General features: G+C 37.2%; 1 protein-coding gene across 1 annotated transcript in view; it reads left to right on the forward strand.

The window, feature by feature from the left end:
- LOC120541445 (inositol hexakisphosphate and diphosphoinositol-pentakisphosphate kinase 2-like) overlaps positions 1-24,753 on the forward strand; it is a 267,227-nt gene that overhangs the window by 90,850 nt on the left and 151,624 nt on the right. The window contains 2 exon segments of the mRNA XM_039773073.1: positions 1,959-2,080; positions 3,688-3,789. Of these exon segments, the coding sequence (XP_039629007.1) occupies positions 1,959-2,080; positions 3,688-3,789 (224 nt within the window).

Genomic DNA, 24,753 nt, shown 5'->3' on the forward strand with positions numbered 1-24,753 from the left:
AGAGCTTCCTCGATTATTCAAAGTAATCAAGTATCTGATATGAAAAAAATTAGTCAATTAAGAAAATATGATTAACATCCCTGCAGCTTTCTACATTTTCAAGAGGAAAGTTCCCTCCAAACATAATACAAATCTCCTCTGTGTTGCAGTTTTACACCAAAAAACTGACCAAATCTTTTATTGTTCTCTATATGAATTATAGCAGTGCCATTTCCATGCACAAATACGTGAAGAAGAAATGTTCTGGAATTGTAGTGCTGGAGAAGTCATCAGAAGTTTAGGTAGCTTTTTTCAACAAAATACTGTAGTTCAACAGTTGTTCTTTTAACAATGTAAAACTGATTAACTTAAAATGTTAATACAAGTCAGTAACATTGGGATGATGGTGTTAGCCACCTTTTTTTTTTTTTGGATAAGATAGATAAATACTGTGGGTTAGACTCCTAAATATGCTTGCCAGTTAACAATTTTATTACTGGTGAGTATTCACTGCTGGGTCACTTTTTATTTGAAAAGAGACACACTTTCAAATGCCGTTCAAATTAGATCAACTGTGACAACAGCTGCAAAATAACCCTACAGTTGCCACTTGTAGTAATTTTCTCTGCTTACAGTGTTCCTTTGCATATGTATTTGGGCAAGATGTATATACTGTATTTATAAAGCCTAATGATTTAAAAATTACGTTTGTGTGAGGAACAGAGACACATAGAGACGTGTTAGTAGACTTTTAGAACTAACCAGCATGTTCATCATTGTAGGTTGCTGCCATTAGCAGCAAGAGAAAATGCTGTAATATTTTTAAACCCATGAAGGACAGGAAGACACAGACTGCATGCATCATATGCAAAAAATACATTTGCAGTGCACATACAGTAACTGTTTTTCATGTGGTGTGTCGGAGCTATGAATTTGTGTTTGTGCTTATTACAGTATATCATTTCGATATAAAAATGTATTTAAACTTTATCCTTTGAGTTTTTGTTCGAAACAATAACAATAGCTGGGGAATCCTTGTCTAATGTATATTTGTTCAAGATTAATATATATTTCACGTATGTCTTGCTTACTTTTGATTCCCACACAAAAATCAGTTTTTATTGCAACAATCTAATATCTCTTCCATTGATTATTGTAATCTAGCAAAGGCAAATACTAAACACATTTGCTATCTACTGTATAATGTTTACAAGTGAGATAAGGTCAACATTTGTTAAGTAATTTAACATAAAAGATTATGTTTTTACGGTTTTAAAAACCCAGTACCCTGTATCCTAATTACATTGACATTAATAACAATTCATAACTAATTAATATTGTATTAATTAATCAAATCATACATAATTTTTTTCCTGTCACTGTTAGACTATTTACTTACTAGTTGTAACTAAAATAAAAATTGTTGCAATTCTGAATGCTGTTCAAACGTGTTGCGTTAATTAACTATTAAATATCTCAAACTAGAGCCAATATGGCAAAACCAAAGTTATATTCTTAATTAGCACCATAAACAATATAAAACCGTTCAGACATTGTTGGCACCAAAATCACTGTATACCAGTGAATTATCTACCAGACCTGTGAACACCAGCTCAGTGACAAAAATATGAACAACACAAAAAGGTTAAATCTCTTTCTTCAGTTATTTGTGACTCGCAGTGGCATTAGGCATACCTTGGAGTGGATGTTTTGATACCAGTGATAAACCCAGAATTAGGCTTTATGATATTCTCCTTTAGTTATTCTGTTCACCTATGTTGTGAACCTTTTTAAAGTGTACTTGACACTGAATGGTATACATGTACTGTAAAAAAGGTTTGATGCTTTAAAAATGTAATATTATGAAAAATGTATATGCACATTATGTTTATTTTTGTATATATTCAATGAAATTGTCTTAGCACCAACATTGTTTTTAATTTTGTAATGAATTTCGATCAATGTGTTTTTATTCACAGCAAACAGTTTGCGGTTTTGATCTGTTACGAGCCAATGGACACTCTTATGTCTGTGATGTCAATGGATTCAGCTTTGTAAAGAACTCTATGAAGTACTATGATGACTGTGCCAAGATCTTAGGGTAGGTTAAGTGGTTGTAAGTTTGTGAAAAAACTCGTATTCCATCTACTTTATGAAATAGCATAATTTCTGGAGTTGTATGGAAATTCATCCTTACATTTTCAACATTTCCAACCAGTTCAGTGTCCAGGCGAGCCAGTGCTTATCCTCATGGAATTGACAATTTCAGAATATTTTTGTGGATAATAAACCATTTATAAAGATTCTTTATTGACCTTTTAGGTTACTAACCAGGGAATGACAGTTTTCCCCTCAAGTAGTCATTTTGAGTATTTTTCAAGTTCATAACAACCCCTTCCTGGAGATGATTCCAGTGCTCCTAATGGTTTTTCCATAGGCAGGAGAGCAACTTTGCAGTAAAGCAGTGCCACCAAGTGCCACAACAAAATACTGAGTAAAGATAATAAAGGTTTATAAACAATGTATTACTTATATTGTTGTACAAATGACTAGTAAATAGAGATGCAGTATGTACAGCTAGTCAGCAGCTTTAGTCAGGGTAACTCAGGGTAAAGTATTAAGGCCTCAGCCTGGATTTAAAAGATGAGACTGAAGGGGCATCTCTTACTGTATATTAGCAGGCAGATCATTCCATACCTCTGGAGCCCTGAAATTAAAGGTTCAGCCTCCCACTGTTATGTTATTCAGCATGCTCCCTCCACAGTACTTGTGGGATTCATGCCTTAATGCAGCAGTACATACTGTATCTTCCAGAGCAATTCAACCTTCGTTTCATTAGTTCACATGACATTTTCCTAATGAAATTTTAGAATGTTAGGGTGGCAAACATTAGGCATGTAGTGATGTTCTTACTTTTTGGAGAGCAGTGGCTTCTTCCTTTTTGTCCTGCCATCACAACTGTGTATAGTAAACTTAAAAACTGAGATGCTACCTTGTTCCAATGATTTCTTAACAATTTACCTCTTAATACAGGTCTGTTTTTCACCTCATTGAGCATTCTGTGTTGTGCCTTTCAAGTCATCTTGGCTGGGCACCCACTATAATTTGTCTAACTGTGAATTGACAAATATCTAAACTCTTTTTTAAAAGTTACTTTGTAACCTTTCCAGCTTTATGCAAATGAACAATTAGTAAATGTAGATCTTCTGTTACGGTATTACAAGAGTTTATATATTTTATTTTTGCTTAATTTGCTCCTGTATTGTTTCATTTCACACTGACATCTCTGTGTGTATGACATGCTATCTTTCTTTCTGTTTCATTTCTACTACAGAATGCACTAATGTGCACAAAAATGTCACTTTTAGAAATTGTTAGGTTATTCATTGTGCAGTATTTAAAGTCTGTACATACAGATAGCAGTGCATTCTTTTGCTTTTCATTATTAGTATGTAGTAGTACAAATGAATGAACATGGCTGTGAATGTTTATGCCTTGTGTTGTTGCTGTTGCCTAAGCATAGCTTCAGTTGCCTCCGGGGTAAGCTCCAGGTTTAAGACTTCATTCTTTGCCAGGTACTGTTCATAAATTTAGTTGTAATAAGATATCCTAATTAGAATGAAAAAATAACTGAACTGGTTTATATTTCAAATCAGTTCCTTATTTCTACCAATACGAAAATAAAATTCTGTTTCAACTTTCTTGCAGAAATATAATAATGCGAGAATTAGCTCCTCAACTTCATATACCTTGGTCCATTCCAACAGAGGCAGAGGATATCCCCATTGTACCCACAACATCAGGCACTATGTGAGTACAAAGAAAGAAATTTTAAAATAAAAAGTATAAATCGTATTGCTTTTTGGTGACTTTACTATTTTTAATTATGTTGTTACACAATAGTTTTCAAATTTATCAGACTATCTAAAGGACTGTTATATTTTAATGTGGTTAATTTATGATAAAAAAATTTTTAATTGTTTTGAGTGCTTTAGAAGATGGTTCTAGAATGTGTTTCCTTGCCCAGATGGGATGCAATGATAAAAGAAAATGGAATGATAGGTTGTCTGACTGGATAGAAATAAGAATTCTTACCCATCAGGGAGGCCAGTATGTTGGGAGGACCAGGGAAGACACCATCATCCGGGTATTATGTCTCTCGATATGCAATAGATGGAAGCATCGCTGGGATTTGGGTCACAGGGCATCATGGGAATTGGAGTTCCAGAATACTGCCCTGTTGAGTTCTGTGGGTGCCACCAGGAGGTGATGCAAGAGGATATGGTCCATACTTTGTGGGACTTTCGTCTGACCCAGATGTGCTTCCTATGGACCATGTCCTAACCCTGGAACAACCTACTGCTGGGTTAAAGGTAAAAGAAGCCATGTCCACCAACTCGTGACTCTTGACTGCTTTTCAAGATAACACTGCTTCTTTGGTCTTTGACCTGGCAGTACTTCCTGGACTAGGACATGGTCTGTAGGAGGGTGTATGATCAATGAATTAATTGTAACTTGGGCATTTACAACCTGTAACTCTGCCCATCATGGATTAACATGGAATAATTGAAAGAGGTTATTTTTGTCTTCCACAGAGAAATGGGTAAAAGGGGTTTGACCTCAGACCAATATTTGATGCGGTTGGGGGTGGGTGTTATGGCATTTGCAAAATTTGTTCTTATTTTACTTTAAAAAACAAGAATATTACAATAGAATGCTACTCAGTAAAGCAAGTAAGAATAACTTAACATGTATAGCCTTTTTCCTTGAGGTAAATGCAAAGCAGAAGTAAAGAAAGAGAAGGAGCATGACAAAACAAAACAGAATTCCATCCCCACCAAAGAGAAGGAGACACAATAAAAAAAAAAATTCCCATCCATTTTTTTAATATAAAGATTAATTAATAACATTAGAGAGTTTATCAGAGGCTCAGCATGCTTTTTCTAAAATAATAATGAATCATTGCCATTAAAAAAAAATGTATACATCCTTGGAGATAGAATTAGATTTTTTCTAATTTAAGATAATATAGAGTGTCATTTATCCACTGAGTTATAGATGGTGGTTTGGATTCTTCCAGTTAAGCAAGATAAGTCTGTGTGCTAATTTTGTAGTATAGGCTTCTACAATGAACTTATCTCTATGCAATTCAAGAGTACACCAATGAATTATGAGAGTGATTGTAACACTGAGGCTGTTTGTGAAGTCTCCAAAGATCAATGTCAAAAAATTTATGTTAATATAAAGCAGGCCTATTCAAATGGCAGCCCACGGGCCACATGCGGCCCAGAAGCAACCTCCGAGTGGCCCAGTCCATGGTCCTGCCAGGGCTCAAGACTACAACTAAAATGATCCCAAATGCGACCAAAAATAGGCATTGGCGATTATCATCTCTACTTAGTTTGCCAGTTGTAAATGAAATCATTAGCCAAGTTTCCATCCAGTTTTTTGCGACGTTTTGTTATCGACAAACAGAATATACGTAAAAAAAATGTGCGAAATTTGCTGTCTCCAGCCTGTTTCCATCCAACTGGCTTTTTATAGATAAAATGGTGTACGTGATGACGTCATCCCCCCAAAACGAACTGTTGCATAAGTTTTGTTGTATCGCAAAAACAAATCTGCCATTGAGCCGTTTCCATACATAATTTTGTGTATGTCGCATGTTCCATGTTACACCCCCTCCACTAAACAAAGAAATGGAGAGATTATTCAGACAGCTTTTTTGAAATTTGCCAGCCTACTGTTATTTCAGTTTCACAAATAATTGGAATTGTACATAATATCCGAAGACGACAGCAGAATGAAGCAGTTGCTTGTCTGATAGCCCTAGAGCTCGAAGAAAGTACCCCAGTGCGACGAAACCCACGGGTATGGGAGAGACGACGGAATAAGACCTTCTGGGAGGAGGTGGTGGAGAGACACTTCACAGAAAATCTCTGGCTGCAACATTTTAGAATGACACGGCCGACGTTTGAGATGTTGTGTGGATTCATCAGTCCTGATGTTGCGTCCATCACAGGTTGCCACTGACCACCGGTTCCAACCCAAAAGCGGATTGCCATCGCCCTTTACAAGCTGGCAACCTGCGCCGAGTATAGAGTAGTTGGAGAAACTTTTGGGGTTAGTAAAACTACCGTCCATCGATGTGTATATGCTGTGTGCACCGCTATTAAAGAAAAATTAATGCGCCGTTATATCAGACTTCCGACTGTAGCGGAGGCCAATGAAATTGCATACCGCAATTCCTTGGTGCATCTTGTGCCACAGATTTACGGTGCGCTGGATGGCACGCATGTGCCTATTCTTCCCCTGACGGGAGGCTACCACGATTGAATTAATCGCAAAGGGTGGCCATCTATTGTTCTCCAGGCCCTTGTTGATGACAGGTGCATGATACGAGACATTTGCGTTGGCAGTCCAGGAAGTGCCCATGATGCAGTTGTGTTTGCAGCATCGGATCTGTACAGGTGAGCCTACCTTTCAACATCCCTTCTCAGTGCGATAACAACTGAATTAGTACTGTAACCTGCTTCCCTTAAGGTTTTTAATTAAAACTGAAATTTAAATTAATACAAAATAACGACGTCTAATCAAAAAAAACTAAAGTTCATATTAATGAGAGAATTTCTCATATATGCTAAAACATCTGCCATTTAATAATAAGAAAAAAATGTTTAGATAATGAAACACACGGTTTATTAAATATTTTGACTGGCACAGTAAATTACCTTTGCGGTTTTTGTATTATTTAGACATCCTGAGAGACACCCCCAGGCTACAGTTGATGTGGAGAGAGTTCAGGTACCCCTTTTAGTAGCAGGAGACCCAGCCTATCCGCTACTGCATTGGCTCATCACGAGAAATAACGAGTCTCTTCATCAGACCATGCGAACCGCTCCACCATTCTCATTTTGATTGCACATGATGAAAGTGTATCATGTGACACATTTATTTGCGTTAAAGCCCTTTTTTCTGACAAAAAGTGTTTCCAATGTAGTTTTTGCGACATCTGAAGTATCGATATGGAATTTATGCGCTAAAGTTAAACGGAAAAATATTATGCCGACATGTACAACATTTTATCGATAATTCGCCTTTCCATCAGCTAAAATTTGAAGTGCTAAATATTTTTTCGCAAAAACTCCTTGGATGGAAACCTGGTTATTGAAACCTGATACTAATTATATTGTAACAGATGCAAAAGGCCTTTTTTTTTTTGAGCATACTGTATGTGCTATTAACATATGTGTTGGTATGGGCTGCCCCTTGCATATCACTGAGCCACATAAAGGCTGGTTTATGTCCTGCGCTGAGTGCAAAGGGGTCGCGGCGTTAAATGACTTGGAGATGCGCACCGGAAAAGTTTTTTCTTAATTTACGCCACTGCAGATGTGACGGCCATAAATTTCAATGAGAGACCAGTTACGCTTGTGCCAGAATAATGAAAAAAAGGGCTGAATATGACGTAGCCAGTCATCAAAGCAAAAGCTTGGCATGTAAAACATTTGAAATTCATGTGACCATCATATAGGTCTCCACTTATGAAGATAACTGTGCCCCATGGAATTCAGTTGTCCATTCTGATTTGACGCGGCACACAAAAGCGTGATTGTCACCTATCTCCTTGTGTTTTCGCATCTTTGCATGCCATTACTCTTTTGATTTAATGCATACCTCATGTAAAATTCCAGCCTGTCCATCAGTAAACATGTACAAGCAGTCACCTGTCTGCTGTTTCGTCACGCACAGCGATGTGATGAAGTCTGCATTTTAAGGTTGCAAGTGTATTACTGTCACAAAGGGCCAGAAAGAATCTTGAAAACCTCTATGGAAACTAACTACGTATAGCAGATGCATACATGAAGAAAGCCAAAAGGTGGCCGCAAATAAAAGTGCTATGGATTATGTGGTCTTTCTTGGTAGCTGTATGAGCATTATGTCCAGCTTAACGGATGGACATGAATTTGTAAGTAGTGATAACCTTTGTACAATAATCTCCAAGCTCCCACAAGATCTGTGAGGATCGTGGCAACTCGTGACTTTAAATATTGAAAGTACGCATTTGATTTCAGCCTATTTAATCTAAACCATACTTCTTCTAAAATATTTTTACAACCTACTCTACTTTATTACTTGGTAAACTAAGCTTGATTTCTTTTATTTGGTGCAGATGACTTAATTGAGTTCTGTCCTAATTACCCAACTATTGAGTTGCCCACTGTTATTAAATCATCTGGGTTTGTGGGTGGGGTGTATAAGTTATAAAAAGAATACTTGTTGGGTTTTAGGAGAGAGCGAGAGAGCACATGCGCACGTGTGTGTGAGATAAGTGTGGATAGTGTGTGTCTAGCAGTGTAAACTTTGTTTAGCTAAATAGCTAAGTTAGTGTCCTCCTGCCTTGCTTCTGTTTTGTGAGTAACTGTCTCCATGTTCCTGATGCATTTCACCTCCTCCTTTACTGTTATTTATTACTAAATTGTTTATGTGGGTCATTTTGCACCTTTTCTGCAAAGATTCCTCTAACTGCCTCTTAGTTTCCCTATTGTCCTTTATTGTTCCCCTCATTCTCCCATATGCCGTATGATTCACATTGGAGTTATTAGTCTTGCATGCCTTATACAGCAGTTGCTGTATTAGTGCTTTAATATGCTGTGTTAAAAACAGTAACTGAATATGTCTAAAAACTCCTGCTCTTGTGCTCCAGTTAGGTTAGCTAGGTTAGCCTAGCTAATTTTCATGTACTTAAAGTCCCCTATGGCTATAGTTTTTCCCTGTAAACATGCCTTTTTTATTATTACTAACAGATGTGCATTAAAATTACTGTTTACAGTGGGCTGTCTAACACACACCTGAAATAGGGCATCTTTCCCTCTTGCTTCAATAGAAGAATCCAGATGTCCTCACTAAGGTGGGGCTCATCATCCAATTGAGGATGTCTTGCATTTAAGTTCTTTTCAACATAAACAGCAACCCGTACCTTCTTTTCTGTTCTGTTTATCCTTCCAAAAATGTGTATCCCTCTATGTTATACTCATACCCATCTTTGTTATTTAGTGATGTTTCTGTTATTTCACTTAATATCATAAGTGTGCTCAGCTACATAGAACTCCAACACTCTTGAATGTATGGCTAAGAAGTAGGGATATTCTTCACTTGGATGTATAGGTGAGAAGAATGGCTATTCTCTTGAATTTGCATATAATGATCTCTATGAATCTATGTTTTGTTACGGGAAAATGGTTCCAGGGATATGAACATAAGTAGGCAAAGAATCAGAGAGAAGAGGTCCAATACTTCTATTTTATTTACTTAATCAACTATAATAATCAAACACATATAATGCAGACATACAAAACAAAACAATACTTACAGACATACAAAAAGACATAGAGCCATCATCCCAGACCAGTAGACTGAGGGGGCCCGCTTGTCAGTCTTGTCAAAGGACCAACCCATTTTGCCTTTCCAATTTACCGGGCGGTGCGCGCTGTCCCCACGGTTGAGCCTCCAAAGAAACTGAGGGCGGAACCTTCCCTTATATACTAATTGAGCGTCCTTGCCCAAAGCGGCTTACGTGTAAGCAGTGTATACAGAAGTGATTAGTTTCAGCACACACACCTTTCCACGGGACGCGGTGTTGTTTTGCACTTGGTCCTGATGATGACGACACCTGGTACCAGGAGGCACACAAAATAAGAATTGCGTGAGTGAAGCCCCTTGAAGTGAAAAACAAGTCAGCATGACCCTCTGGCCATATTCCCAGTACTTTTCCTTCTTGAAGCTGGTTTTTGCGCTGAGCGACCAACGCCCATCTGCTCTCTTGATCCCCCTCTCTTTAGAAAAATCCTTCCATTACATTCGGCCCCTCGCTCAGCGCAAACCCAGCGCTCTTGCCCTTCTTGTTCTGATTGCAATTTTTCGTAAAGCACAAAATACATAACAGTTAAATATAGTCATTAAAGCAATAATAATAAAACAATTGTCCATAATAAATGCTTTTTCTTCGCTTGGAGAAATATTTTTCCAGTGAAATTACAATTTTTCTTCAACGCAGGTACTTTGCGCACCGTAGAGGGTCACCTCCCTGGGGAGCGGTTACTAGCACTTCACCCAAGGAGTTTCTTCTGATTTGGTATTTCATCATCCACATTGTCATTAAGAAAAGAATCTTTAACTGAAGGTGTCCATGGTTCAAGAAATTGGGTGCACACCTGTTTGACAGCAACTCTAGTAATAACTAATTAGGAAACTAGTAACAAGCAACAACATACCATTAAGAGAGTAATTTCTGCTTCACTAACATGAACCCCCATGATACCCAGGTTCAAATAAAGTTAATACTAATTAATATTATTGGTGATGATACAGATGGCATAAATATTTATCTTAAATAACTCAAAAGTTCTCAGTTTTAGGTTGCCACCGCTGTGCACAATGATAATCGGAGATAAAGTCCTTGCACACCTCACCATGCTCACATCTTAACACACTCATTCATAAAATTGCCCAAATATACACCCAGCTGTGGTCTCAACCTTGAGCCACCTTTATCACATTAATGCAACCATCTTGTGGACAGTAGGTGTCAATCCTCCCTTCGGAAGATGTCAGCACTACTTCCAAAATGCAAATCACTGGGTCATTTTTGAGGTCACATTCATTTCAATTTCGATTTCAAGGGTTATACCCAAGCTTCTTATTAAGGATTCATATCTTCAGAGATCTTCAAACTTCATTTGGGCTTTTTAATTCACTGACCTCACACTCACCACTGTATGTATAAGACACTCCATCTCCTATGGGCCAAATTATTACTTCATTTCACTGATTTCCATAACATATACTCATCAAGCCATGATGTTAATCATTTGATCTGTATCACCATCAACATGCTAGCTTAAACTGTTTTATCCTCTTCTAAAAGCTATAGATGTCCTGATCTATAGTATGTGTCCCTTATCCCCAAAGTACTAGTCATGTGTGTCATCCCATATGCTTACTATTATTCTTTTCAATTAATTAAATGTACCTAAATGTAAAGTTCTACATTATTTGCTATAACACTACAATCAATCAATAACCTAGAATATCTAAACTGGACTGACCCTGACTAGTAATAGTGCATTGTCCCTTCAATGACAATCACTTAACAATCTCTAATAGATCCCTTATGTTAGATTAAAATTCAATTCTGATTAGCTTTACAAATAACCAAATCATTGGTCCTTAAAGGTGACTTATTATCTCATAAAAATAACCACTATGAATTAATACAAGCATTCATTAAATACATGTTATTTAGGAATCCCTATATTCTGCTTTGTCTACAAATAATTAGCTTTCCCTTCTATATCTTTCACAGTTCAAATACTTTTAACCCAAAAGATGTTGCCATTTGTCAAACAAGTGGACAGTCAAAGTAGGCTCCAGCAAGAACATTGAGCCCTGCAGAGTAAAAGTGTGACAGATTTTCTTCTCTAATAAGGACCAAAGCAGGTGTTGGGGTCCAACATCCCAAGCAAAAAGGACCCAAGTAGGCAGATGTCATCTATGATTCGGAATCCACGATGATCTTTTGGGCTCAAACATCACCAGCATAGTTGAGCTCTTGGCAGCAGGTATCCATGATGTCTGGAACTGGAATCATAGTGCGTTGTCCAGTAGTCAGCTGATCGATGGCCTGATTCATGACTTGATTCCCTCTTTGGTATGGCTGGGTTCTCCTTGGAGTCAGATAATTAGTTTATCTGCAGCCCAATCTCTGGTTCAACTTCAAATGCTGTCATCTACGATGCACTAGGAAAAAACAGCTTTCACCTGCAGATGTAAAGACTTAAAAACGCTCATTTAAATAGTCAGCATATTTTTTCTTCATCGGTAGCTACTTATGGATCCAAAAAACAATATGTCATAAGATGTCAGATCTGTTTCGTTGGGGGTACCCCTATTAAAAATATTGCTAGCAGTGAAACAAACGGTCATTTCAAGCCAGTCTGTGCTTGTCTGAGTCAATTTGTCTTTAAACAGTCAGAGTAAAAGTTTAAATTGATAAGCACAAAGTTCAAGTCCTCCTTTATAGCTGTTTCCAGTTTGGCTGCGGTTGCAATTTCCACTCAATTAAAAAACATGTCCCAAGTCATTATTAAAATAAAATCAATCAATGTATTACAAAAGGAAAAGTACTCAATAATAAATCATTACAAAAATTGGTCCCAATAATATTGACATAATATTCAAATTATCTGCATTTGTTCCAAGATTTAAACTGGTTTCAAAATGTAAAATTTAAACAAAATTAAACATAATATATCAAGCAGAGTCAAGAAAGAAATCCACAATCTAAGACGGGTAAATTCTCAATCTTTTCCTTGGTGACATTGAATAACAAAAGGTTAGGCTCCACACTTCTTCCCCATGTATCTAATCACAAACCATTGTTCAGTTATGCAAAGTCCTAAAAACATTTTTCTTTTTACACAAGGTGTTCATTTTAAAGTTTCTATACATGTATAAAAGTGAGCCTTCCATTAGTTTTGTTGTGATCCCAGTATTCCACTGTATTTCACACAAACATGTCAATATTACACACAAAGGAAATGAGGAAAGAAATCAATATATCAAAATGCCCTATAATGCAAAATGTGTCTTTATTTACTATAAAGCCCTCTAAGAAATTTGCACATTTCTACCCATATTTAGAATGAAGAACCCACTTGTTTATCAGGTAAACTAAGAAAATACTTCAAATCTACTTCAATTATATACACTGATTTTCTTTTCCCCATAACCTTCTGTCAAAGACAGTTGATCTTGCACATTCTTTCATTGTTATCTTCCAGATGTTTTATTACACGTTTTCAGAATGTTGACTCCAAAGAGTACAGTCTGTTTTCCTCTTAGTTAACCCTCCTTATTCCCTTTCTTTCACTTACAGTTTGGCATTGGCTGTTTTTATACTGCCACATGCCATTCTTCATACCCATTGTCGCATTTGACCATCACCAAACAAATGCACACCATATTGTCACTTACACTTACCTTCATTACCACATACAAGTAACCCTCACATTATAGCAGCTTTCCTTGTGCTCTGCCTCTCCAATATACAGTAAATTTTGTTTTCTAAGCAGCACTAATCAACATAGGCTTTGAAAGGAGTATTACCAATAACCTGCTTCATTTTGGTAAAAGAATGTCTCCTTCAATCGAAATTTACTCATTTTAATTAAAATCCTCCCTTTTATCAGAGTCTGGCCAGTACTCAAATAAAAGGGGTGCTCATATAATATGCTTAATCTGGAGACCTTTTTACACCACCTGTTCAAATCTTTTTTTTAATTTAGAATTAAGAGCTCTTTTAATTTCAACATTTACATTCACAATACCACCAATTATTTAATTCTTGCAAACAACACATATTTTTACACATTCTTTTAAGCACACTGAAACCTATTTAACATACACACACATAGGGATCCCTCTAATACACTATATAACATACACAAAATCACCCAAAACCATTGTTTTAACACATTCAACTTTACTCAGTTTTGTTACTTATTATCACTTATTACTAAAGTGATTGCATTCTTCATTTTATCAAATGTTACTCATACTCACATTTATTTTAACCCATATTTACTCAGAGCTCTGGGCGTTTATATGCACACGGCAGCTTCAGCAAATCATAGTTGAACTACATTACCCAGAAGTCTCCATGTTTTTGCTTTCTTACTCCCAAACACACGTACGCACCCACAGAACAAACAACAGGCACGCTCACACATTTTTAGCACAAACATATTTACACACACACAGAGAACAATTAATGCTCAGGCATACACATAGTATACAGGCACACACATTGAATAAGTTCAGCACAGACATATTCATATACACAAACATTAGCGGCCAGGTACCTTTGATGTTAAATACAGTGCACTTTTTCTTTTTCGCGCATTATATTCTTCTCAACGCTTGTTATTCTTTTTGGTGCTATCCTCCTACATTTTTCTGAAGGCTGCTTTACTTATCAGACTATAATATAAAACAGCCTCTCATGACGTTAACGGATGTTAACTCTAACACGATTCTACTCAGCTCGAAACGGCGCTGGTTTCTAGATCAAGGAGACTCCATTGGCGAAATGACTCGGCGACAACGAGGAATTGCTTCCGTGGCGATCCATTCCTGCGACAATTAGGGCAAATCCAACTATCAAGAAATCACGCGGTTCGATACTACAGCAAGACGGCACTCGTCAAAAGACTAAACTGTCATTGAGAATATTAACTCAAAACAAACAACATGTAAGCTTCAACATAAATCACAAATAAACTCGAATCATGGCATAAGTGCTAACTACTGCGCCACCACACACTTTAACACTGAGCGATCGTTGCTTAATCTATATGGCATTCTCTTTATACATTGCTACGTGTACTGCTAGCTGCTCGCAAATTTTTAGCCAGGTATTTATCTTGGCTATGCATAAGGCTACCTTTTCCGTCATCCCCTCGGCCCGCTGTACCCGCGGCAATAATACAGCTACCTGGGATTCGGCCATCGAGGCCCGCCCTAACGCACCCACCAAGTCCATTTGCATTTTCTTAAGCGCGGCTAGTACATTCACTGGTGTTGGGGGGCCCAAACTTTGCCAATATTGTGCTAATCCCCCCCTCCCCCATGTCTCAATTCTCTAGCGCAGTATTCCCACACCGTTTCCTCCCAACCGGGAAGAGGTAAAGGAGCTGCCTCATGGTCTTTATCCTTTTTCTTTGACATCTCTGATTTCTTTTTGCCTCACTCAATAGTTCAATATTTTACCAGATTCCCCAAAATCCTGCAAGTGACGCCAAAATGTTTTGTTACGGGAAAATGGTTCCAGGGATATGAACATAAGTAGGCAAAGAATCGGAGAGAAGAGGTCCAATACTTCTATTTTATTTACTTAATCAACTATAATAATCAAACACATATAATGCAGACATACAAAACAAAACAATACTTACAGACATACAAAAAGACATAGAGCCATCATCCCAGACCAGTAGACTGAGGGGGCCCACTTGTCAGTCTTGTCAAAGGACCAACCCATTTTGCCTTTCCAATTTACCGGGCGGTGCGCGCTGTCCCCACGGTTGAGCCTCCAAAGAAACTGAGGGCGGAACCTTCCCTTATATACTAATTGAGCGTCCTTGCCCAAAGCGGCTTACGTGTAAGCAGTGTATACAGAAGTGATTAGTTTCAGCACACACACCTTTCCACGGGACGCGGTGTTGTTTTGCACTTGGTCCTGATGATGACGACACCTGGTACCAGGAGGCACACAAAAATAGTGTAGTGAAGCCCCTTGAAGTGAAAAACAAGTCAGTATGACCCTCTGGCTATATTCCCAGTACTTTTCCTTCTTGAAGCTGGTTTTTGCGCTGAGCGACCAACGCCCATCTGCTCTCTTGATCCCCCCCCTCTCTTTAGAAAAATCCTTCCATTACAATCTAATAGATTATCCACAGTATATCATGATATTATCTTTGCAGTTTTAGATTTTGTAGTAGTTCTAGTTGAGGGCCTATCTTAGTCTGCATTTAAAATGTAATCAAAATCTCTAGACATTATAATTTTATGAGTGCTTATATTAGGAACCAGTGCAAATATGTTTTGCATTAAAATTCTGTGTTGTCGACTTTGGGTTTAACTAGAGTTACTTTGCAATTGAATAATTTTCCCCACCCTTAAAAAAACTGAAATGAAAGCAATATAATGCAGATGTACAGATATTTGCTAGGGTTGAACCAATGGTTGATGATATCATCCTTCACAATTAATTGGACACATCATTGATGTAAATAAACATTGTTGATTGGCTCCAAACATTTGCAGAAAGTTCCTCAAAGTGCCAAACTGCAGATGTCACTTTTTTTTTTAAATCTTGCATGCCTGAGATTCCTGTTCTTAGCTACAAGTAGTTTAGCAGGAGTTCACTGATAGTTGAGGGAAGGTAGCCTGATCAGAACATCATGCAGTAAGTTTGAATGAGAAGAGAGAAAGTGTCATTGTGGTTGTGCTTGTTTTATGGGCAGTGCTTGAATTGGGCCTTTTCCAACAGTGCTCAGAGCTTCAAACCCTCCTCCTTAAAGATCATACATACACATGTTCTGACCACCCAGGACAAGCCCCCCCACCCCATCGTGTAAAAGTATAATGAATTGGTAGAAGGAACAAGGCCCTGACTAAACCAGGTACTGCTAGTGACTTAGTTCCATTTTACTCACTGATTGCTTACTGGCCTGTAGTTACTTGGATCTGTCCAATCACGCTTTTAATATAGTGGGATAATATTTTCCAGCCCTTCGGAACTTCTGCAGCGTGCAGTGATTTTCCAAAAATATGTGTAATAGGTTTATATGTGTATTCACTAGAGAGGCTCCAATCAATCAGCTGCTGATCTAAATTGGCTGATTTCCACAAAAAAGCTGATGTTTTCAGTGCATGCTTTTTTAGGCTTTACCTTAATTTAGTTGACATACTCCTTTTCACAAGATATTTCCGTAATTGAGCCATGACAGTTTTTTTTTTTTTTGTTCTTTCCCAGCAAACTTCCTATAGTGTAAACAAAGCATGTCAAGGTTTAACGTTAAAGAAAATGGAATAATAAACTGAGAAGAAGGAGTTGGAGAAGTCATCATGCACAGTTAAACAAATGGCAAGAAAAACTCCTTTAATGAATTCAGACTGTTTTATTTTGTACTTTAATTAAAATGGGTACCATTTGAGTTTGGACCGCAAGCTTGTTTTACGTGACTCAGCTTTTCAATTAGAAAAAGAAACAATAAAGATGAATTTGAAATTGCTACTTAGTTAACAATAGTCTTGTTAGCTTAACACTAGAATCCCTGAAACCTACAGAAAAACTCGTAATCCTGTCCCACCTTAAATTTCTTCACACCTCTCCATCAGAGTGTTTGGTTTTATAAATGTGTCAGTCAGCATAAGCAGTGAGCATACTGCTGTCCCATCCTCCCTACCAATGGAACTTGGGCAAAAACCTCTCCCAGCTCAAACTTTGTTTATCTCGGTGTGGTGTGCCTGTAGTTGTATAAGGTAAATAATATATCATTATTTGGAACACATGCATTTCATGGGTGTTCCGTGTCTACAACGATCTGTGTAAGTGTAGGATGACAGGAAATGCAAGAAATGTTGAAAACATACCTAAAACAAACTTTTTTCATGTTTTAGTACTAACGACAAAATTTTGACATGAAGTTTATAATATGTGAAGACTGAAGTCCAAATATCAAATAAACACTTTCAAAAAAGGTACATGTACAACAAAACAAGTGCGCTTTTATTGATGAATATAACCAAAGAAAATGAAATCAGGTTAGGGTATGATGCCGACACGACTGCTTTGATGGTATAGTGGGAAGAACTGCTGACTCATAATCAAAAGGTCACGGGTTCGATCCTGGCTGCTTCCCAGAATTAACGTTTTGAGTAGTTAGCTGCTGTTATTGTTACTATTATACAATTAAAACATACATTTGATATAAGTCTGTAACAGCTGGTGTAAATTTGTAGTACTTGTAAAGGTTAGCATTTTTTTTTTTTATTCAGTTTTGTTCTCTCGGTCATGTTCACGTTCCAAAACCCCCCAACCCCCGTGTTGACACTGCTGCTTTCAAATAAAGACATGCTATAACAGAGGTGAACTCAGATGAGGATGAGCAAGGCATGCCAAGCTCGCCAATGTATCGTGCAAAGTTCTGTTTTTGATTATGTTTTGTGATGGTCTTTATATAAAAAAAAATGTATTTGTTACTTATATAAAAGCCACATTGAATTTATCTTGATTTATTTGCTTATTTTCCTACAGTGTAAAGTCACAAATAGACTGCAGAGTTTCCTGTGTTTGATTGACACAGGCATACTGACAAAGTATATGTGTAATGCCACTGAAAGTGCAGCGGCAGCTTCCACCTGCAGCTTTAGACTCTTCAGTACGTGAGCGATTCTCACCAGATTAATCCTAAATCTTTAGTCTTAAGTTAAAAAAGAAATTACATTAAGTGTAGTTTAATCTTCTTGACATAAAGACAACTACAATAAGAATCTCGAATTGCTGTTGTGAGCAAGCCCATCTAGAAATAGAATTATGGACTTGCTATGGAGAGCCTTGCTGCTCACTTAGAGAGCCTTCACCAGTTGGTATAAGTATAGGACATCTTTGATTTTCATTTATAACAGTTGAGTATTTTCTGCTACTCCTCCTTTTTTAACAATATATTTTAACTCACTGGGAAATCTTCATCTCTGACTTGCAGAGAAAGTTTCAGTAGTGTTTCCTTCTTTTTTGTTTGCTTTTACCCATTTCCAGAGGCTAACTGCTTTAGTTTGAACAGCCATTTGACTTGGCAGATTTTTTTTATATTGCAGTCTTCATATCATTAAAAGACATTCCACATGATTCATGGAAGTATTTCTTTGTTTTAAAGTCACATTTGTCACATATTATGAAGTGGTTAATCTGTATTTTTATTTTTAACAAGGGTTTGCACTTACGGTTCATTCATACAATTATGATGTTCTGTATTTGCAAAAAAGAAGTTTTTGTTCAAATGTTAACCATTTACATTTGTTTTGTTCACTATCTTGCTGGTACTTCCTCTTTCCACTCATAATTCATTATGGAATGTAATGACCGTGTAAACATAAGCTGCAAGACATAATAGACACAACCGTGAGTGGCTAGAGAAGAAACCACTATCTTCTAATTAGGCTAAAATTAAAATGAGGTCTGTAAGGTAGAGCTACACTGGCGGTGTCCTGCAAGGGCAACTCATTTGCACCTCTGCCTCAAAACAGTAGCTGCTAACAGCTTTTTTTCAAATATGAAGGGTGAGGATATTATACATTGATGGGGTTGTGGCCGGTTTTGGCTTTCGGATGTTTTAAAATTAAAAGCTGTGTTATAGCAAAACACATCCTTAATAAATTAGTGTTACACAAGGTATTACTGTATATATAAAAAATATATTTATGTAAAAAAGGAGAGAGAGGTGGTTTAGCCACGTACATGTTATATTCAAAGTGGTACAAGTTGTAAACAAAAATTACTTTACCAAGTCTTCATACATTTCAAACATTCTTCATTTCATTTCACATACAGTATGTGGCTCATGCATTTAGAACAGTCATTTCATGTTGGAATGAATCATGCTAGCTGCTTCCTCTGTAGAGGTAGTAATCGTTACTTTCATTCTAGCCAGGAACAAAAGACTATATTTGACTTCAGTCAGTTCTATATAGACTCTGTTTAATGAGAATATCACGAGTACAGGTATCCATCAGTTTGTGTATAGGTTACTTTCTGCACTGGGTCCAAGATAAATATGGACATACAGTGGAACCTTGGTATACGTCCTTAATTCGTTCCAGACCCTTGGACTTATACCAAACAGGATGTATACCAAACAAATTTTTCCCATAAGAAATAATGGGAAAATGATTAATCCGTTCCCATGAAAAAAAAAAATCCTATTGCTATTGGCATATTATACATTGATGGGGTTGTATAAAATAATTTAAACACTGCTTAATACTAAAATACGTAAATACAAAAGCAATTAGATGAAATAAATGAAAATTTTACCTCACTTTACTTTTTAATAACATCTTTGTTTTTCACAATCGTAAATACCGTCATTCTCGGCAAACGGTATGCAACAGCCATGTCCCGGATACACATGCCACCTTCATACTTTTCGACAATCAATTCACATTTACATGAAAAAAACACAAAATCACGTCGTGACGATGCAGGTTTGCTGTATGCTCCCATCTGCTGCCAGGGAGCCCTTGAACCCTACACCGTCGGTAATGTGCCACACTGCTAACCTCATCGATAAAGCAAGGGGATGGTGAAAAAGTGCAAAGTGCTTTTATTAAAACAATTAACAAAACAAGGTGTTCAAATTAAAGTGCAGTCTTCAAAGTTCCAATAAATAATCCATAAAATCAGAAGTGAAATGTGGAGGTTAAAAACAATAGAAAAAAGTCTTCTTAAAAACAACAAAGTTAAAATAGAGCAGGAAGCATTCTTTAAAAATAAAAAAACAAGAAGAAGCCTGGTGCCTTTTTACCTGGTGGCCCCCCTGCTTCCCAAAAGGGGAGTCACCCTACTTGCAGCTGACGTTAACTCTGCCTACTTCGCTCCCTCGCTCGCTCTCTCTCTCACTCACTCACTCAACCTCCCGTCCGTTCTTTTTTACTCCCCTTCTAGCTGACTCGCGCTTCTGTTTATCAAGATAAGCAGCCCCAGGAACAATCATGAATGCGGACGGTCCCTCACAAGTGCACTTTGGTGAGAAACGCCCACATCGCTAATCGCCCTGACAACCTTCAGCCACATAACCACCACGCCCCCTCACCAAGCTGCGAGCGCGGTGATTATTTATTTTAAAGTTGGACTTTGACAGGAGCTGTGGACCCGCTATATCACACACGTGAAAGTTCACACAGAGTTATAGTGCAGGTTGTTCACTGAATGCTAGCAACTGGCACACTAACGCTCGTGGGCAGTCGTGGCATTGTTTCGAGAGAGATAAACAAGGTTAGCACGCGAGTCGTATTCCAAACAAAGGTCGTATACCAAGCAAAATTTTTCGTGTCAAAACAGGACGTATACCAAGTTGGACTTATTCCAAAGCAGACGTATAACAAGGTACCACTGTATATCAATAATTATAGGGAAGAGGTCAATATGATTTAAAGTATAAGATGCAATAATATCAAACTCCTATTTTTTTATAATTGTTGTTATATAGTGGGACCAGCCAAGGTAAAGTGTAGAAATATTCATTGCTTTGTCACTTTCATATTGTTTGGTAACTTCTTAAGTTTGTGTAGCAGCTCGACCTGTGACAGGTGTGCCTCTCTGCAGGGGGAAGCCATGTGATGTGAAAACTTTTGCTCAAACTCTTGACAGTGATCGCACTTCAAGACGAAGAGGATGAGCTGGGGGTTGATACAATGCAATAAGCAGCTATATAATGGTTCTTGAAAGAACTGTTTATTATCTCATCAAGAAAGGACCCTGATCAGCTGTTAACCTCGAGAAATGCTACTCATCCACTTTGCATTGAAGGGGGATCAGTGTCCTTACACGTCTTTACACTTCCTTCTTTTCTTTGCTGATGTTCTGCACTGTTCATCACACCTAATTTTAAGCTTGAGATGTTTAAGGGCCATGATGCACTTGTCTTTATGAAAATACAGGAGCTATGAAATAGACGCAGGAGACATGAGTGAACAAGACTGAATGCAAGGTGCTGGTGGCCATTACTCTATTAGTCTGGTAGAAAAATATTATACAGTACAGTGTTCTTTTTTTCTCAGTAAATACACTACACATTAACATTAAAAATAAGGAGTACATATGTATATATTTAACATATCTGTCTATCGTAGCTGTTAATACATATATGTATTAGATGTGTACTGTATTGGTTTTGTTTGGAACACACGTGGTGCATTAGGTCAGAAATAAGATAATACACCAGCTATGGACCACCAACATGCACATGATTGGCAATTACTAGATAAGACTTATGTCAATGGATACTTATACTGCTATTGGATATTTATTACTGATTTCTGTGACACTACTATTTTCAGGGCATTTTCTTTTTCCTAATGGAAGAAGATGGTGCAAAACATGTGCACAGATTTACGTGAAACAAAAAACATAATGCCTGCTGCGCTGATGCCACGACTTTCAACAATTGAATGAGCATGTTTCATGCTGTTGCTTTGTGGCCTGGCCAATGTGTGCAGCAAGAGTGGAACTCTGTGAGCTCATTGATCTATATTTTATTTACTTATTGCTAGTTTGTGGCTGTTTATTGTGTTTCGTTTATGGTATTCATTCTTTCCGAGTCTTGTTGTTTGAGGCACAGTGGCACAATGGATAGCACTGCTGCTTCATATCTCATATCACATATCTGGCCACAATAATTGCTAAAGCATGTTTCCTTAGGAGGCATTAGCTCTCCGAAAATATGTTCTTTTGAAATTGCAGCATGTTAAGTAACCGAAAAATATAGAAATATGATAGAAAAGGTGATATCCCTCCCATCGTGATTACGGCGGTACAAAAATCACATGAGAAAAACATATATACTTTAGCTTACTTTACTGACCGTTTTACGCGGTTACAGACGGGAAGCTTATGACAGACTCTATCGAGGTGGGGGAGTCTTGATCTATGCAGTCTGCCATATTTCGTCACCACGCTGAAAGGATTTTCCGGACAGATGACATACTCTTCCGCCCGACAGCTTCAAAGTATTTGAGTGCTTGTTCCATGTATTTATACTGTCTTCTCCACGTGCAGGGCCCTCTCTGGTCTCCAAACAAGGAAAGTAAAGATTCAGTTTTATCTCAGGAATAGTACAATGCCCCTCTCTGGTCTCCAAACAAGGACAGTAAACTCAAACCTCACCTCCAACAAGAATAGCACAATGCTCACACTGCAGTTTGTCCCATTCTCCAAACTAGGAAAGAAGATTTTGTGCTGACAAAGGACAGAAGTATACTATTCTGTCTTTTAGGCTGACTATACAATCCTCCAGTTGTCTTTGGCTATCTAGTCCTATGCTTGGCTGTCAATTCTAAATGCTGAGCCCCTGTGTACCATGCTTGGTCTGCCTGTATGAATGTATCCATAACAGTGTGCACAGAGATAGTGACATTACACTTCATATTATAACACAGCATAGTTTACAGATTTTTTTGTAGCTCCAGGGACAGTTAAAAGACCATTGCACCATTATAGTCAATTCAAAATTAGTTCAATTAAATACATTTAAAGAAAACAAAAGCAACATTTATTTATATTGCACCTTCCAGTATATAGTGTAATTGTATTTTCTTTACAAATTTTAGAAGGTAGAAACACAGAAAAACAATAATAAAATAAACTAAATACACTTGGGATCAGATGGGCAGTGGGAAGAGAAAAAAATTCCAGAAGAGAAAAACCACTGCAATCAAAAGCCTTCCCAGGCCAAATTTGGGCAGTGTATTTCATATCTAATATGTAATATACAAAAAATAATAATAAAAGAGAGTCCGTGCAGATGTCAGTAGGGGCAGGATCTCAGTGTTGTTTTTCATCAACCTGATGCCGAAAAGAAAAAACAAAATACAATCTGATTACTCACACATTTAACAAAAAGCCAGATAAAAAGTAAGACTTAAGACTCTACCATGCTGTCCTGACATATATCTAAAGATAGATAATTCTGTAATTTTGAAGCATAGAAACTAAAAGCATTTTCACAATTTTTCTTAAGTTTTACTTTCAAAATAGCAAGCAAAGCAGAATTTATTCATCATAGTTTATGATTGGGAATGTAAGGAGACAAGTATTCCAAGATATTTGAAGATGCAAGATTCAAGGAAGGCTGAAAATAACTGAATATAATTCTAAATGTATTCTCGGTATTAATTTCACAAGGTTTATTGTTAAGGAGTAATGATTTGATTAGAGGCGAAAGAGTAACATCTTTATTACCAGATTAGGTTAGGTTAGGCAGACTTTATTGTCCCAGAGAGAAATTTGTTAGCAACAGGAAAGTACAAAACCAGCAGACATTGTTACAGAGATCCAATAGATAAACAAAAACACAACTGACCACCAATGTTATTGCATAAACACACACTTAAGATTGCTACAAAGAAGTGTAATTGCTTTCAGCGGTAATGCAGAATTTAACATTTAGTAGCATCCATACAAATAATAGAATTTAAAATGCTTATAGCTCTAGGAATAAAAGAGTTCTTACATCTGTTGCCTTTTACCTTTGGAAACCTAAATCTGTAGCCTGGTGGCAAAAGCTGGAATTTAGAGCAAAGAGGATTGCTACTGTCTCACAGTTTTGAGTTAGCTTTCTTTCTGTTTGCAATACATTTCAGTGACAGAGGTCTGTTGTGAATAAATAATTTTACTGCAAATTATTGTAGTGTTGTTAAGATGGTTTATATTGTTATTGCTGAGGTTACTAAGCCAATAGATAAAAGCAAATGTAACAATGGATTCAATAAAGGACTTATAAAAAAGTGTCATTATGGTTTGTCCACTTTAAAATAGTTAAGTTTCTTAAGAAAGAATAATCATTACTGCCCTTTTTTTTTAACAGATCTGCTCTTTGTTAAGATCAATGTTTAGTTTGTTATCAATAATTGTTCCCAGATATTAGTATTGCTCTTCCATCTCCACTGTCTCTCCTTTGATTAGTCCCCAAGTTGCGACAGAGGGTGGTGGCGAGCCCCTGAAATCTATATTGTGTGCCTTAGATATATTAAGTTGTAAATTAGAGTGATCACACCATTGTACAAACTCATTGACAATAGGTCCATGGCTGTCTTCCTTATCTTGTACAAGACTCACAATGACAGAGTTGCCTGTAAATTTCAGGATACGTATAACCTTGTGTAAACTCATGCAGTCATTTGTACATGATCCAATGATAGAGATACATGATATTATATATGCATGTGGTGGACCTGAATTTCAGTCTGTTAAATAAATATTAATTCTTGTCTATGATCTGCCATGCTGGGGCATATTCACTCTAAAAATGAGTATTGTAACTCAAATTTAGAGATCTTCTGCCATTTGGACTGAGGTGGAATCATATATTGCTTATATAATTCTTCATACATTATCAGGATCATTTTCAGAGTCAGTGTAAATACAGTAAAAAT

This window comes from Polypterus senegalus, chromosome 12, assembly GCF_016835505.1.
Source record: "Polypterus senegalus isolate Bchr_013 chromosome 12, ASM1683550v1, whole genome shotgun sequence".
NCBI lineage: Eukaryota > Metazoa > Chordata > Cladistia > Polypteriformes > Polypteridae > Polypterus > Polypterus senegalus.